The sequence below is a fragment of the Saccoglossus kowalevskii genome, chromosome 1, assembly GCF_978046115.1.
Source record: "Saccoglossus kowalevskii chromosome 1, keSacKowa6.1, whole genome shotgun sequence".
Classification (NCBI taxonomy): Eukaryota; Metazoa; Hemichordata; class Enteropneusta; family Harrimaniidae; genus Saccoglossus; species Saccoglossus kowalevskii.
The window spans coordinates 37,665,334-37,684,008 of record NC_140641.1 but is presented as its reverse complement, the minus strand read 5'-3'; the positions used below and the strand labels follow the sequence as shown (position 1 = coordinate 37,684,008).

The following is an 18,675-nucleotide window of genomic DNA, read 5'->3' as shown; positions in this document are numbered from 1 at the left end:
ATATGTGTAATTGTTGTATCGACATGAACTTGACCTTTGACCACTAAAATGAGGCACGTTGAGGTCAACCTAGAAAGCACTCTCGTTCCCAGAGTTCTTAGCGCAAGCAGGCTGATTTGAAAAGTGATTTGAAGAAGCGCCATCTTGCGTGGAGAGTGCCTAGAAAGTGGGTCTCATTTATGGATGTGAGGGCGCTTTGTATGGCCGAGTTAAGGTCACTGGTAGCTTTGAATAAACGTAAACACTGGGCGTCTGTGCCCATGGAGTCTGATCTGATTGTCGTATGTCACACCGATCACACGTTATAAAAGAGTATGGCTAATGAAGACAAATATCGACTAGACAGATCAACAGATGAAACATCATATGAAGCACCTAAGGGTCGTACGTTGGCAATCATCATAGGCGTTATCGTTCTCATTGTCTGCGTCATTGTCGTCTCTGTGACAATATCTGTGGTCGCCGCCAGTTCTAAAGGCAAATCACAACAAGGTATGACACGTGTCTCATGTAAATATGGCTCTGTTTTAATACTACTTTAGTTTAAACGATTCAGTGAATTAAAAGAATAGCGTGAATTCATTGTACACGAATTCACCCTCGATTGCCCACGTATGACGTTTGTTACTAACAAGACCATTATAACTAATGTAACTCCTTTGTTCATCGATGAACAGTACACGATTGAGTCCCTGTAAAAACTCGCCTTTCCGTTCAGGGCAATATGTTAGCTTCTGTAGTAACACTGTTAATGCGAGGCAAATAGTGTCACACATGCTATACTGCACGACTGTTACATCATGTCAGTTCAGTACATTAAATGTTCTCTTTGAATAATGTGGCCAGTGGCGCCCAGCACTCATTTCAGTGAAACGAAGCTTTACAAACACTATACATGAAATTCCATTTACCGTGTCTATTAGTTTGCTATTTATTAACTCCATGACCCAGCCGACAAGCAGTTTTTATAAAAATGTATTTTTGTGGCCGTGTCATCATGAAATCAATACACAAATACTTTATGGTGTATCACAATAATAGAACGATTTTCTGACATGAAATTGGGATTGTCATTGTGATCTTGATCATCTATACGAAATGTGGTGATTTTAAACTTTAATTTTGGGGAAATTAAAATTTCGTTGCATATTATTTGTAAATTGCGATTAAGAGATAAAGAGAGATGGGGAGGAAAAATAATGGGAAGAGAAAGGGAGTGAGAGATATGAATAAAATCTAAAAAAAACACGTATTTGCGAACAATTCTCTGTTTGTTCTCACAATGTCATCGTTGAATCAAATCAACACTGGACTAACTCGTTACATTCTGTCGGTGAAAACAGAGGGTTGTAAGAACAAGAATGGGTTGCAACGCACTTGGCTGATTATAGATTTTAAATTTATGTTAACAAATTTATTCAAGAAATGACCAATCAATGTTGATTTTCACGTGCACTTTGAGTTGTCAACAAATTGTTAAAATGTTCTAACTCATTCGTTGCTTCAATTTAATCTGGTTCTATAACACTCACATGTTCATGGTATGACAAGGGTTTATGCTTCAATATAACCGACATCTAAATTAATCGTTGGCCGCAGTGTGTAAAGACAAATGACGCAACACAGAAGAGCACTCAGTAATTTCAAAATGTTCTGTTTTTTTTCATAGATATTATAACTGTGGTACCGGGAACTGGTATGTTTTATTTCGTTATCATTTAACACGTAGCACAGTTAACATTATCCATATGAGCTAATAAGTATTATTATTATTTTATTGTCTCATCTCCATAGCGACCACAGTGAAAACGGGGACAATCAATACTATGTCGAAGTTGACAACAGTGACGCCGACCACACAGCCGATACCACGATCACGTATGTTACAAACATTACATCACATTACTTCCACATCACATAAAAGTAATTAAATAAATCCCACCAATGATCTTTGAAATAATATAAAATTGTACTCCTAACTACGCACGCAAACATATGAATGAATGTTATTTTATTTGTTATAAATATGTTATAATTTATAAGATAATTTATCTGGTGAATGTTAACCAATGACCTCGACTGTGTGACATACCACGTGACCAAATGATGCCGGGATGCTTCCAATAAGGTATATTTTAACTATTTCTGGTTTAAGGTGGTGTTATTTGTTTTTCTTTGCATGTTTACAATATTTTGATACAAAACAGGACGTTTTTGAGGGCCTATAGAAACGATAGTTCAATCAATTAATTTTAATGACATTTCGTGGTGTTAGCTAACAAAGCCATGGGAAGCCCGCGGCGTGAAAAATGGCAGAAACTTTGTGTTACTGAACTCACCACGCCAGACGATTTGTTGACATGTACACTTGTTTATAGCACTGCGTCTGTTTGGAGGCAATGATACACAGGGCGGTGTGGAAGTGTGGCAGAACGATCAATGGATTGCAATATGTGGACTTAGAACAGATTTCACATACGCGGAGGCCAAGGTTATTTGCAGACATTTGGACATCAGGTAGATTCGGAGTCAGATTTTCATAACAATATTGATAATCATTTTATTTTATTGTGTTATATTTGCATTGACTGCAATTGTTTGACTACTTTCGTCACAGGGGCGGTGCGTCACCTCGCTACAACAGTCATTTTGGTCATGGTTCAGCAACCTCCTCTTTCGTGCTGAAGAATCTGCATTGCCATGGTAACGAGCAGACCATTGACCAGTGTGAATGGACAATATCTCAGGACGTGTCATGTCTTCAATATTTCACTGTTGGAGTCGTGTGTGGAATAAGAGCAGACTCGTTAGGTAAGAATTACGAATTTGTAGTCACGATGTTTCTGCCTTCCAGTGGCGCATTTGTAGCAATAATTTAAGTTCGTCGGATCAAACTTCAATTTGAAATTGTATTTGTTCATTATTTTATTGAGACAACGTGCTGTAATAATACCCGGTTTGTTGCTACAAAATGTATCCAAATAATCAAAATAACCAAAGAAATTGAACTAAATATTAAATATCAAAGCGTCTTTGTTATGGCGTCAATTTCGCTGGGTCTCCCCTGTTTTTGAGACTTCTCAAACTATATCATTGTTTTCTGAGAAACGTAATCATATAGTCTTCCTTCTCACGTTATAGCCGTACGATACGAACAAGGCAATTTGACAAAGGGTGGATATATACAGGTGTTTCGCGGTGCATCATGGGATACATTATTGCTACAGGGTTGGCATGAATCATGGGATACGAGTAGGTTCTTTTCTACCGCCGTAGTTGCTTGTCACCAACTCGGTCACGGGTATGTTCTTATATCGGTTATTGTAATATACAATTTCGTGCATAATCGGGCATGTTATGACATCATTGACAACTGTTTTAGTGCATAATAATAATACCGTTAAGAATGACACTAACTAGGGTTAGCAAGGCTTGATAACATGCAACGTTTGATGTTTTAGTAACTCGCGATCGTCGTCATCAAGAGACCGTTGTTTTCACAACTTAGTTAGTAGCGCGTATACATAAAGTTAACGTCAGGTAACTGATCGGTGAGACATTGCGACTATTTATCGTAATTAATACTTGGTAACGTTGTGACAACTAGTATGTGTGTTCATATCAGTGTTGGGTGTGTTCATATCAGTGTTGGGTGTGTTCATATCGGTATACGGGTGCATATTCATACGTATCTCGTGTTCGTATTCCAGGAGAGATGTACAGTATATCTACCAAGAACCAAAGTACCTTGGACCGCGTTATCTGCAAATGGTTTGCCATGGTACAGAGTCTTCTCTTGCCGAATGTATCGATGACGGTTATACCGACTTTTACACACAATTTCCGATGACTGTTGAATGTGATTATATTGTGGAGCAATTTGGTAATTGTCAAATACGTTTTGTATAGACTTTGTGCTTGAGTAGCATGAACTGTACTGAACCTGTACTGAACCAAATACTATTTTGATATTTTGTAAAATCAATTTTGTTATGATGTGTTGTTGCAAGCGATTTTAACTTGAAAATAGGTTGTTGAAGACATGTGTATACCAGACAATAAATTGAAAGTTTAGTCTAAGTCTGCTTAAAATAAACTTTATTAATATTCAAAATAATTAATGGAGAGATAAACACTTAATGTTTATTATTAAAAATATACTGTTGATTTCACAGGACTGCATAGCGAACATTGCACTTTAAACATCATTATTCCAGAAATCGCAATTTCCGTAAATATTGGCTTGCTTACAAAACACGTAATTTGCGACTTTAACTTGAAAATCCCGTAAAACGACACATATACATTGAAATTATGACTTCACACCCACACGTGTAAATAATTACAAACAAACAAACATTAACTATTAATTACCATATGCATATACGCGCTACCAATCCTGTATTCATACAAATGTCTCCTGTAACAGATCTACGATTGATGGATGGGATTGGTGACTTTGAAGGGGGCGTAGCCATATCCGCAAATGGAGTAGATGGCCTTTTATGTTATGAAGACATGAAAAATCCCACCAGAGTGCCAAATGTCATTTGCACGGAGCTAGATCTAGGGTACGTAAAGTCTGAGACGAGATTATAGCATATGCTAAAGCTCATCGTGCCTAGAGCATATAAAAATAGGATCGAACGTACTGTGGCCGCGAATTTGATCCGTAGAACTAACCAACAATATCGTCAGGTAAATTGCTGACAATACAGCTGCCTCTAAATCTGAAAACGCTCTACTGGTTTCCTGTAACACTGACAGACAATTAGCTGATATTGCTGGTTAGGTTACGAAACAAATTCGACAGACTTACGTGTCTATAAACATACTAATAATAATCATTAACGTATTCTGATAAATATAATTTATGTGCAATTCAATTCAGCGGAGACCCTTCCTCATCCGTGAACTACTTGACAAATTTCAATCAAGATATGCAGACCACCGACATCTTAGCAATGTTTCTGGTTCGTGATTGGTCATGTAAAGGTTCAGAGTCAAACATCCGGGAATGCAGTACACTAGGTTTTATAGAGGGCACCCTCCAGGAGTGGAACTACCCGTGTGTCCAGCCGAGGCTAGTGTGTAATCTTACATCAATAGGTAGGGCAGTTGTGTGTGTGTCTTACTGGTGTGTTTGTGTATTTTTGCCGTTATTTAAAGCGGGAGGGTCGTCATCTGCGCACGCGCGAGAATTGAGTCCCAAGCGACTATAACAACACACGCTAAAACACAATGGCTCATGGGTAGACGCTTGTTTATAAACAATGACACGCTGTGGCCATCTGACGCATGCGCAGGTGACGACTCCCCCACTTTAAAAAGACAATTTACATTATTCATCATTCATTATTTAGACCCTGGTTAAAACTAACAAGCTATAATACAATTGCGAACTCTGTCCACCTATGTTTTTTTTTGCAGATATCCGATTAGTAAATGGACGGAACGTGAAAGAGGGAAAAGTAGAAGTGTCAATGAATAGATTACCATGGATGGGTATGGTGGCTGTTGCCGGTTCGTCATCAAACTTCCCGATTGTCGGTGTCATATGCAGAGAACTGGGTTATCAGTAAGCGAATTTAAAGTATTAGAATACCAGTTCTTTGTGGTGGATAATTAAATAAAAACGTAAAAACATAGTTTAAGAACTCTCATTTAAAACAATGCATCAACTGCCTCGAATGTGCATTATCACAGCGAAACGTCATTTTTAGGTATTATACCATAGACCCTCCAGTAGACTGGAGGGTCTATGATTATACGGAGCCTTTTCTTCCGTACGTCAGCTACAATCTGTCCCAAAACAAACGTCTTGTCTTCCACAGTTTGTACTTGCTCCTTATCTTCTATTGTACCTGCATCCCTTGTAGATATGAAGCTATGAGAGTTCAGTACCAATTTGGTGATGGCACCCTGGAACGCCGTCAATTTAACTGCGATGGTGATGAGTAGTAGACTGGAGGGTCTATGATTATACGGAGCCTTTTCTTCCGTACGTCAGCTACAATCTGTCCCGAAACAAACGTCTTGTCTTCCACAGTTTGTACTTGCTCCTTATCTTCTATTGTACCTGCATCCCTTGTAGACATGAAGCTATGAGAGTTCAGTACCAATTTGGTGATGGCACCCTGGAACGCCGTCAATTTAACTGCGATGGTGATGAGACCGCCCTCATACAGTGCAGTGATGCAGGAATGGCTACGTGGGGCAGTGGTCAGTCGATAAATGATTTACAAGTGGTGTGTAACGTCAATATGAGCACATTCGGTATGTTATTTATGCTGTATATTATTAGTCTGCGTAAACATGATGTGACACAGTGTTAACACGACTGACTTACAATTATTATGATGAGCATTCTAACACACTGATTGTGTTTTGTCATTTCAACTATTCAAATCCAATTTCAACATTACTGGTCAACTAGTATTAGTCAAAATTTGGTGTCTACATATTGCGAATAAATGTACACGGGCTTTATATCAATTAAACTGTTAATTTCACAGTACATGTTTTGTTTCTCGTTAAGACGTCCGTCTAGTTGGAGGAAGTACAGCCAATGAAGGAAGACTTGAAGTATCGCTCGAGGACATATGGGGCACGGTTTGCCACACCTATGGATTTGGACATGAAGAAGCCGTTGTTGTTTGTAAAGAGCTGGGGTTTGGGTAAGTAGCCATGGTGATTGTAACATATTGGGTTATTATCATACATGGCAGGTTGATTTTAAACTTGGTTTGTTATCATTGTTATTAGTATGCTTAGTCATGATGTTAGCTCCGTTCTGCGAACCCCTGTTTTTATCATTTGTGTCAAGACGTCTCTCTTCTATTGTATGTATCTGTTTACTGTGTGCATTGGTGGAATCGTCCCCCTGCTTATTTATCTGACATTGCGAACTCTGAACACTATATAGCGAAATCCACACCGATCCAGGTAGAATATCCCAAAATATAATAAATAATTATATATATATGCACGTTTATCTTCTCACAGATATAGTAGCCCACAGGTAGTGTATGCAAGGACGGACTTCGGAGTAGGAACTGCAGACATATTAATGCAATCTGTGAATTGCCATGGCAATGAAACCTCATTGGCACAGTGCGACCACAACGGATGGGGATTTACGTCCTGTCAACACAGCACTGATGTTGGATTGATTTGCCTGTAATACGGCGACACCAAGACACGCAACGAATTCGAACGACTAGCCATTGCTTTAAAAATGTTATATCGTGAGACTTCTTATATATATAAAAATATATATATCTTTATATCTAGTTTATGAGAGTTAGGCTGTGTTATCATTTTCCAGCCAGTGCCTTTACTTAATAATACTCTGACCGTCACATATAGCATTATTGTCAAGTCTATTCGGTTTTATTTGGCTCGGTTAGTTGTCCAGATTTATTCTTGCAGCATGAAACACATTTTTACAGAATTACGCACGCGATTCCAACAAATTGTTCGTTGTGAATCCGGAGGTTGTGTTGACCCTCAAAATGACATCGTGCGTGTGACACGTCAGTATTTCTTTGAAATATTGTCATTTATAAGGCAATTTTACATGTATCAACGTTGCCGCTAACAAACAACTACTCAAATAAGAATTCACAATGCCAAAATACGAGAGCGAATTTGCTCCACCGCTCGGTGAATCTATAATCGTTGTATACTAGTTCCAGGGCCCATTTTTTGTTATTTTACCACGTTTTCAAATAACATTCGGGCGCTGTATCACATTTGTTCATAGTTTTAGATGACTTATATTTTCATGTTTCAGAATCACACTAATTTAAATGATGTTGGAATAATATAGTGGCATTAAACCACTGCCAAAGTCAAGCATAGAACTTGATATTGCACAATCTATGTCGCCTCAGACCATAGAACCACGGTTAGTAACCATGATAAAACAGACTAGCAACGCCTGTTGTTGTTGGTGTGAATTGGGAATTAGACCCGTAGGATGTGTGCCTCGGCAGACCGTGCTGGTAGTTTATTGACACATGTTAACCCACAGGGAGTAGGACAAACTCATGTATTTTAATAAATTATTAAATAATAAAATGTTATATAACTTTTCTTTTACCCCCTCCTGGTCTTTACCCCCATTTGTTTATACCACTCTTTCCTTTATCACAACTTTGTTACGCGCTAATGTTAATGTAAATTTTAACGCGCGATGTAGACACACCCTATTTTGAAATCGATACCAGGAAGGAGGGGGGGGGGGGGTAAAAGAAAAGTTATATAACATTTTATTATTTAATAATTTATTAAAATACATAAGTTTGTCCAACTTCTTGTGGTTAACCCGAAGATATCCGAACGCATTCGCATTTACCTGCTTCGTGTGTTTTCGTAATGTCATTCTAGTGTCATACACACAGGCGCATACTTACAGATCTAGCCGGATAATGAAATCTGCGAGCTTTGATCGATCGTAGTCGTTTCTGTTCAAATCGGTCAATTTGGATGAGCTACGGCATTTTTACGGCATATTTCTCATTTTTTGTACTTCTTCCAGAAATTGTCGAACTTATTCTAATGGTCAAATAGCGGTATTGGTGATGACATTGTTCTTTTGCGTTTGAAAATTTGATATACTCACGCAACTAAGCGATTGCAGTCATTTAATATTCATTAGAAAGCTGATATTTTAAATGAGCATACATTTTAATTACCTCTATTCTCTCGAGCAGAGACATGGATACTAAACATAGAAATAACTTACAATGTTTGTTTTACAATAATTGTTTTTCCGAATATTCTTTAACAAGGTCCATTTCTAATCATCATTTTCTTATTAAAAAAATTAGTTTTATTCAAAAAATGAGTTAGTATTTATAAATACATGTTTATTTATTATTAAAGAACAATAGTATTTGACCTTTTACGAACATAAGAATATAATTTCGAATAGAAGCTTAAATTTACGCATACTCAATAGGGTAAACAAAGTAAACATTACCAAAATGAAATAATGCTTAAATTTAAGCTTCACGAATAAAAATGTTAAATACAGCAGTTGAGTGAAAAAGTACTTATATGCAAAGAAAATCTTAATATTAAGCTTCACAAGTAAAATGTTTATAATGATTAAAGCATTTGGAACTGTGTATTAAAATGTTTTTGGAGATTAGACTCGGCCTGGTGGAGCGGCCCAACATCACGTGTCATTGACTGGCAGCAGTTAACTATTCAAGCTTAGTAGCGCGTCCCCTTTTCCAGTTCGTGTTTTTGACGTTTATCCGACAAAATCTGAACTTGTACACTATTTATTGCCATAAATACACTGCTGTGGTATTCATAGTCACATACATTTACTTTGGCATGACATGTAAGTTCGAGAAAACGCGTTTTTACCGGAGCGTGGCTGAAGCTGTTTAGTACTGCGTGACTTTCAAGCAAATAATCCCTATTGTTTAAAAGCGTATTTGTAGTATCCATAAATACCCATTTATACTGACTTGTTTATGCAACACGCCGTTCACAAAGCCCCATAGATCATTGGAAAGCTGGGCTCTGTGCAATGGTGGACGGAAGTTTCGGCCGAGGAGTTCGATCAAAAGTTCATTCGTAGAAACTCTGAACAATCGTCATAATCAATCGTTGTAATTCAAAAATAGTTCTCTGTACAGTGGAACACAAATTGACTACAGATGCCAACTCACAGTACAAGTGTTATTCAGCAGACAGTTTGAATGTAGAAAAATTGAGAGGTAGAATTAGTTTACCCTATTTCAGCATAGTTACAGCATAGACCTTAAAATTCCAGGTCTATGGTTAAACACGCCACCAGTCAGCTGTTCTTGTGATGAATGAGAACTGTTGTCATCAAAAGTTAAGGTCGTGATTGACCCACTCCCGCTGCATAGGAAATCTTGAAATACAGCTGGAAACGTCGATTCCGGTTCACTTTCCCGAAAACACAGTTCTCTTCTCACAAACTAGCTGAAAACGAGAACTACGATTTAAAGATGAAATCACTTATAACAAGCGAGTACATGGCTATTTAGTGCTGATTAGGACAGAAACTAATTAGTATAATAGGAATTGAGGTGATTAATATTAATTAGTCGACAAATTAATAATTTAACTAATTAGGCATGTGATAATAGTGTATTGGTTGCGGTTCATTTAGTTTTTAATTTTGAGCTATTGATCTTACAGTTATCAAGATTACAGAAGATATAAGCACATACCAGGCAATTTCTCAGAAACAATGGGTAGAGCTGTTTTTCACTCCATATACGGATCGGGAAATCTTAGAATCATTAAAACCTGTCGAAAAGTACACCGTCATTATCAGATAATGAACTGATTAACCTATAGGGTATGTTCAGAGGTGGAGTTACCCCTAGTAAAGATCTTAGTTTAGCTTGCACGTTTGGATTAGTCAGCATATAGTTCCCAGAGTATCAGTCCACAGCGTTTTACGACAGTTCTGTGGGAAGCAGTTGCATTTCAGATTAGCCATGGACGTACTAACATGTTAGTCAATAGTGACAAACACGGTCACTTTGAATGTATATATTTACCACCAATGAATGAAAAGTAAACATTTGATATGAAACACCGCAAAATTCTGAAAAAAAATGTATTCATTTGAAGGATTGTATTTGTAAGCTTAAAAAAGTTGTCTTACCAGTGAGACTAGTTACTTCAAATTAGGTACTAGATCATTAAAGATTATAGGGATATTTATGAATTGACGTCATTATTTTTAGTAAATTGACTTCGTTAGGATTGTAACTTCAAGAGGTTATACGTCATTATTTCTTATGACCAATTAAAAAGAACGTGTTATGTGACAATAGCTAAGACAATAATCTATCGCCTCCTGTACCAGGAGCTATGAAATAACAAGTCTGCAATTACCTATTCTAGGAGCTCCATTCATCTTCTTTTGTATCTGCGCACACAAACAATTGACTGGCACAGAAAACACTAATTGCTCAATACATATTTGACCTGTGACCCTGTCATAGTTTTTGTTTCATTATAGTTACATATATATATATATTTGTAAACATGTTCTATATGGTGATTTTCAAGTATTGCTACGTTTTACTATGATACATACGGCCACACTAATGAATGAATTTGCAACTTAAATAATCACATATTTTTTATGATTTACTTGAAATGAAATATACACGTGTGCAATTGACATGCGCAAGCACATTTTAGATGTGCATTGAATACATATTTATAAAAAAAATTCATGATAGAGATTTTAAGCATAGTGATTAAAAATATGAAAAATATAAGGACACGTGTCTTATCTGTCTAGTTCAGGTGTTCAATTTCATCAAATATCGCTTACATGCAAAATGTGTGTTTACACTGACATTTGTTTTGGTGATAATACGTTTAATTCAAAATTTTACTAAACCAGTAATAATGTTGCCGATTGCTATTGTAAACGAGCAGCAGTTAAAAGGTAGGGGAATGGCGATAACAAATAAATAGACATCTCAAATGCACATCCTGAAAGGGTCAGCCACTTGAAGAATAATACAGTAGACTTTACTAGTTTCGCATATCTAGCTCATACACGATATGAATATAGATAGATTATGGCCATCATCCACGCATTTAGTATATTTCACTCTCCACAAATATGTGGAGGCAGTAAGGTGAAACATTGAAAATTCGAGATTGTGGGAAAATCCATGGAAACAAAAACGATACTTGCATAGATTGGCAATGTCAATCAAAATGTGTGTACTGGTGAATGTGGTTGCGAGTCTACCCGATATAGTGTGGCAATATACATACCGCGGACAAGTCGGTTAAAGCACGGCTCCGCAATCCCAGGGATTGCATCAGTGCGTCATGGGAAATGTAATTTGCATGGTCAGCCCAGTTGTTAACTTGGTACAGAGCTGGTATCATTTGTTATCATTTCAACCGAAGGCGTTAATTCCGTAAGCTGACATAATGCATTACGCTATAATCCGATTTGAATTCCAACTCTCACGGGGCCCTGCAATCTTTTTAAAGCAGTTGTCTTACTTGCATCATAGAGCTCCTTATTTAGTTCCGCGCTTGCAACGATTACTGTGGTTTATTTGAATGAAATAGACAATGTATAGTATCGCAAAGTACAACGTTTGCCATAACGTGTCTTGTCGGCTAGGCAATAATAACGTTGTGCAACGCGATAAAGAGGCTCCAACAAATTAAAATAAGAAAAATGTCATGATACAGCTAGGTGGTACGAATATATGTGCGACTCATACGTTACAGAACACGGACACGCATTACGCAATGTTTCCAGTCAACAATCATTTCACTGGGGGATATAGTTCAGGAAACATAACATTTTGGAACGGGAACTTTCGATTTATTTTTTTCGAGACACATTTGTACTTTTTAAAATTGTCGAGAATGTCATATATAAATTCAAAAAAAACATTCGCATATTCGAAGCATACTGTCGGGGAATTATTTGTTGACGAGCCCCTCGAACGAACCCCGCTATTATCATAACCAGCCAGGCCCGTAACAACCGCCAATAAACTAGGATAGTACCGACAGAATGGTTCGTCTTGTCATCGACAATGGGGTTTCCGCTTTAAAAATAAGGATCGAGCAAGTTATTGGAATGTTTACGCACAGTCCATCCCCTTTCGTGCACAGCTCAGCTCAGCTCATGCCATCCGCACTCGCTCGGGCCGGACCACTTCGGTGACTGGACAAACAGCTCACAGCCTCATGATCCCACGTACATATACCATCAACTCCGTAATTATATAAACATATCCAGAGATTGAACAAACTCGAGACTAACACCTTGCATGTACATAAGCACGTGACTGTTCGAATCATGCTTTCCCATAGCTTGTACGTGGAAATCACACTGACAATTGCTCTGAACGTGTAAATTAAATCGAAATTGTATTGCGGATATATTCATGTTTGTGTACGACATGAAAATAAATCACCATTGAACATTTTATCTAATTTTGAAAAAAAAAAATTCACTCTTTAAAAAATTACGCTCTGTATACACCACTCTTCGCTACGTCAGACCAAGTGCTTTCTATTTTTGTTGTATACTTTTCCACGACTACGTGGTTGTAAATCTAAACACTTTTATTGGGCTCATAACAACATAATAGAATGTAACAAGTAAGAAATGGGAATTCCCCTATTTTTGACTCCTACGCGCTTGTCTTTGTACTCAATTTGTCATTATCCGTGTTTGGTGATGAATAATAATAACTCCTGTTTCGCCATGTAAGACTATGGGCGGTTAGTAACCTTGGTCTTATCGAGCGATAATCGGTAATGGTTTTCAAGTGGAGAAAGACTACTTTAACAAGTGTACTAAATTTTGGTCAATGTAATAAACTTGTTTGTAAAAGCGCCGCATATGACGACAAAGTCAGTGTCACTGTGGTATACGTATAGATGACTCTGACTAAAGCTAAAAATTTGCCCCTTTTGTTAAGCTGTGGACCCTGGATTTGTACCAACGATTTCCTGATCAACGAGAGATTACGCTAAGTAGGGAATCAATGCTATAATGAAACACGTAGTTCTCTGTAATATCACGCTTACTAAATCCGGTGCGCTTTCAATGGGGTATTGTTCATTTTTCTATTATAAGGAGTTACGTAATACACGTACAACTACAATTTGCCAATTTCCCAATATTAAAGTGCGGCAACCCGGACAAGAACGGCAGTTAATTGTCTGTTTAGAGTCTCAATTCTAGTAAACGCTACGGGCCTCGGACGTTTCCTAGGTTGTTAGCTTCCTTTAACTATTAGTAATTACGCAACACATTAACAAATAGTTTAAATGCAGTATGTACAAATATAGAAGCCTAAATAGGCTAGGCTGAAATGTGCTTACTCGCGACCGAGACTCCAAAAGTATGATCGAGCACCACCATAATCGTAATAGACAACATCTATTAAATGGTGCTGGCGGTGAAGTTATATGTTCTCACATAATAACACTGATTAAATGCTTATAATATCTTGTCCTTTAAGTGAACCAAAAACATATTAAGTACAATCATTCAGTAAATATTAAAACTAGGGCCGCCGTTGCACTAGGTTCCATAATGACGGCCATGATTTCGGGTATTCGAAGGACGTTACTATGAAAGTGGTTCATTTAAATAAATAACTAATTATAGAAATAAATAATTAAATTATTTCGCAATTTCAAAACTAGAACTCTGGTTCAATATAGACTCATATAACTTGAAGAATAATAGTGTAACAGTACCATTGTCACGTTTCGCATATCTAGCTCATATATGATATGAATATAGCATATAGTATGGGCATCATCCACGTATTTAGTATCTGTACATTTCACTCTCCACAAATATATGGAGGCAGTAAGCTGAAACATTATACCTTGTAAATTCAAGATTATTGAAGAATACATAGAAATGAAAACGATCCTTGCATAGATTAGCAATGTCAATCAAAATGAGTGTGCTGGTGCATATAAACTTCCCCGAAATGAAATGGAACATCCCTAAAACCACGATTGTATATAAAAAGGCGCACCGAGACGTACACGAACAGTTTCTGACTACTGGTATACATTTACATGATGTCAACAACAGAGCCAGAGATGTTGTACCCCCCATCTTCTATGAGCTTTGTTACTAACATGGCTATAGGCACTTACTTGACGTCAATATGTAAGTATATAATTTTTCTGTTCTGTTTTGACTTGTGTTGTATTCAATGTACGCATTGCCGCCAGAGTACACTGTATATGTACAATTAGTTTGGATGCCATACGAATGCAATAAACTATGTTTTTCAAAATTTGTATTCAAGTTCATTGCTTGCACTGGGCTGAAACTAACACCGTAGGAGACATTTGTTGAGAATACGTCGCATTAAATATAAAACCCTTAAATATAGATGCAAATACCAAAAGAAATGCAGGAAGTGGATGTACGAGCCATCGTTGCATGTATTATCTCTGCCCAACAGTTTCACACCTAAATGCATGGTTGCAAGTATGTCTATGCGATATAGCGCGGCGGCCAACCTTGTGCCCTGTGCCAAAACACCCTCTCGGTTAACGTATTTACAGTAATATCTTTGTCTCATGCCTATTGTCTTAAACATGATTCTTACTTTTGGTAACGGACTTTTTTCGTTCGGTATCTTTTGTCAGATTTACTAGAAATGTACTATAATTTCTTACCATATACATGCTTTAGGAATTTATTAGTTCACTAATCGGAGTACTACTTATTTTTTGGCTCTTCTCTATTTGTCTCAACAGTTTTTGTGCAGGATTTACTAGGAAACAATGTTTTCCTTGTTCCGAACAGCACCCGTCATCTAGTTTCTTTGTTCTCCATAATACTCGTTTACTAGGAAAGTACTGTTGTTTGTAGAACGATCTTGTTCCACGTGATCCGCCACTATTTAACTAGAGTCACGTGACGTGCTCTATACAATAAAGTCAGTTTATTATTATCTCCGTATTTATGAGACAATACGTTGACTAAATGATTGCGTTTTGGGAATGGGATAAAATGTTACAATATAAAATGTTATACAATATAACTCGAGCAAATTTCGTGCTCCACATATGTGCCTAGCCCGTGATTGTTCAGTTATATTGACCAATTAGATTCGTTAAAGTCTCGCGTATAGTGGTTGCTATTCATGTTTGTTATACTGCCCTCAACGGTATTTGTTATTACAATAAAGCAGCTCCATTCGCCAAGGTAGTGCAGCGAGAGTGGAGCCGATTGTTATTCAATCCTGGTGTGCCCTGTAATCACAAAAAACGGATTATTTAATGCATTTGAACTAATTTTTAATTTTATTGTGAAATTTTAACCTGTATTAAACATTTTATCTAATTTTGAAAAAACACACTTTTTGTACCAACGACTCCAGATCAACGAGCGATTGCGCTAAATAGGGAATTTGTGCTTGAATGCAACATGTAGTTCTCTGTAATATTAATTACTTACATAAATCAGGTGCTCTTTCAATGGGTCATTGTCCATTGTTTTTTCTATCCAAATGAGTTACTCACTGACCAACGCGAGCACCACCAGAGTCGCAATAACACTTATTAAATGGCGCTGGCGATGAAGTTTTATGTTGTAACGCAATAACACTGATGTAAATTTTTATGATCTCATGCCCTTCAAGTGAACTATAGAATAAGCCATTCGGTAAACATAAATATCAGGGCCGTCAAATATAGTCTCTAATAAGCATAAAGGCAATACGTCTGCCCAATGAACCAGCATATTTCACTGTTTAAATAGCAAAGATTTCCTAGTTATCTTCACTTAATTTATCCTGAATAACTTACCACCAAGGACACACAAGAGAGCATGAATTCAGTTTCTTACCTTGGTCTGTTCCTACAAAATAAACTTTATGGTTTACACTGTAAGTTGCAAGATAGGCGGGATAATTTCAATTTTGGAATTATCAATTTCTCGTATCTTTTAAAAGTAACAGCTCTAACTGAAAAGCTAGTTAAGGAAGGTCAAACAGAAAAGTTTATTTCCTAGACATTAATTTAAGATAATTACCAAATATCTGTCAAGCAAATTATACAAGACAACATTCCTAATTATGACTATATAGATCATAGATTAGATGCCTATTTACGTGACGTAACATAAGACCAATCATGATGGGTGTGACTGGTCAGCAAGTTATGCTTACTCATATCGAACACCTGTTATCCCCGATAAGTTGTTAACAGCGAACTAGCAACAATTTGTTGCGTTGTAAGGCTTCGAACACTCCTCCTGTTGTGACAAACTCTTGTCAATCGCTGTTTTGCACAGTAACGCTAAATAATCTACGCGTTGTTATCAGTTTATACGCATTTACTTACAGAACGCTAATTGACACCCTAAATTTCAGTAGCCACACCCCCTCAATTCTGTCCACGCGGCTTCGTGAAAGCATTTAAACAGCGTATGAGTGTTGATTATTAATGTATCGTTCGTGTTTGGAATCCAATTCTAATAAATCTATTGAATGTTTTTGTTTAGGCCTACTGTCACTGTTCGGCAATGTAATTTATTTAGCTTCGAAATTTAAACAGAGAAAACAGCTAAAGATACCAGACTATTTATTAGCTAACATCGCCATTGCTGATATTGGCGCCGTTACTACTAGTTATATGTTAGCGGCAATTTCATCTTTTAGTACTAAGGTAAGTGAAACAGTTGATCATTAATTCCTCGTTAAAACTCATTATTTCAACGGTCAGTCAGCCATTCAGTAAGTCATTCAGTCAATAAATAATCTGTAGCAATTATCGAATTTGTCACATTTTTACTATGTAGGATGTCTTTCATCTCACATTGGAAACATGATTAATTGAATATGCAGATGTTAAGTACCTCATTTGGTTCACTATTTTGTTGAATTTTGGAATCATAACATAAGACGTCTATTAAAAATAAAGTACTTCCCAAAATTGCATCTTGAGATTGCAGCAAAGAGTAGTTTTGCTACTGAGTCTGTAGCGTAATTAGATTCATAGTGGTAATCGGTAAATAACAGTTGTTACTTCTAATTAAATGTTGATATGTTGATAATACTCTCCCACTTTTCAAACTTTTCTACACTGTTTACCAAAGGGGCTTGTATTGCACCTATGATTAGGCTGTTGATGAGCCACACACATGTTATGATAATATTCTTTTTTACTTCTCAAGTGGCGTTTTGGTTCAATTGGATGTACTTTGACTGGATTTTCTGGTTGGTTCTTCAACTGTGTCAGTATGATAACGTTGGCTGTCGTGGCAATCGTGCGACGTTTACTTGTTGTAAATAACCATGGTAAGTATGTATATACCATCATTACACGTGTTTGTAAAATAACATGAATTAAAAACTACTGAAAGTAAACAATCTCGTGTCTTAGCCAACTATTCAATATTATGTATCGCTTTACACAAGTATGTTAATATCACTAATTTAGTATTCTACACTTCAGTGTGATAACCAACTGATAACCATTGTAATATGTTGAATTAGCTTGTAGTATTCTGATTTAGTAAATGGGGGTTTGGCTATCCCCTATCTCCTAATATACATGTTCATGCCCCTGGGCTTATACTCGGGGAAGTACGGAAGATCATAGTTAAGCAGTGTATTTCGATCAAGGGTCTAACATCTCTAATAAAAATATGGTGTTCATCAGGGGTCGGTGCTCGAGCCGCTTTTTCCAGCATGTACACTTTCCCACTTGGTAGTATTATAGAACATCATGGGCTATCATATCATCTCTATGCTGATGATACCCAGTTATACATATCATTTCAACCAAACTCAGTATATGATCGTGACATAGCTATGACTAATCTTAAGAATTGTGTCAGTGAACTGAAAGATTGAATGTACTGCAATAAGCTAAAACAGATATTTTAGTTGTTGGCATGCCTCAGTAAATTAAGAAATTTAATTTAATTTAAACATTTGAATATGGCAAGTCATGTTAGTCAGGTAACAAAATCATAATTTTATCATCTGTATAGGATTTCCCAGATCAGAAAATATCTTTCAATAAAAACTACCGAGATTATTGTTCATACTCTTGTGGGATCAAGGCTTGATTACTGCAATAGTTTATTATATGGTATGACGAATGTGCAATTATCTAAATTGCAGAGGGTAC

The 18,675-nt window shown here is 36.8% G+C and overlaps 2 protein-coding genes across 3 annotated transcripts; both read left to right on the top strand.

Moving 5' to 3' along the window:
- The first annotated feature begins 207 nt into the window (after positions 1-207).
- On the top strand, positions 208-7,373 carry LOC100375137 (scavenger receptor cysteine-rich domain superfamily protein-like). 2 transcript variants are annotated; one of them, XM_006819112.3, is made up of 13 exons: positions 208-492; positions 1,670-1,696; positions 1,795-1,878; positions 2,379-2,517; positions 2,618-2,811; positions 3,142-3,301; positions 3,711-3,883; positions 4,430-4,571; positions 4,892-5,109; positions 5,431-5,578; positions 6,095-6,276; positions 6,539-6,677; positions 7,006-7,373. In XM_006819112.3, exons 1-13 carry the CDS (start codon positions 315-317, stop codon positions 7,181-7,183), a joined length of 1,962 nt encoding a protein of 653 aa, XP_006819175.1. In that variant the 5' UTR covers positions 208-314; the 3' UTR covers positions 7,184-7,373. The 2 variants fall into 2 exon arrangements, with proteins under 2 accessions (XP_006819175.1, XP_085357953.1); XM_085501827.1 differs by lacking the exons at positions 6,095-6,276; positions 6,539-6,677; positions 7,006-7,373 and adding an exon at positions 5,880-6,024.
- Positions 7,374-14,661: 7,288 nt separating this feature from the next.
- LOC102810213 (opsin-5-like) lies at positions 14,662-18,395 on the top strand. The gene is made up of 4 exons (XM_006819111.1): positions 14,662-14,692; positions 17,042-17,205; positions 17,714-17,837; positions 18,202-18,395. The coding sequence occupies exons 1-4, from the start codon at positions 14,662-14,664 to the stop codon at positions 18,393-18,395; spliced, it is 513 nt and encodes a 170-aa protein (XP_006819174.1).
- The last annotated feature ends 280 nt before the right edge of the window (positions 18,396-18,675 follow it).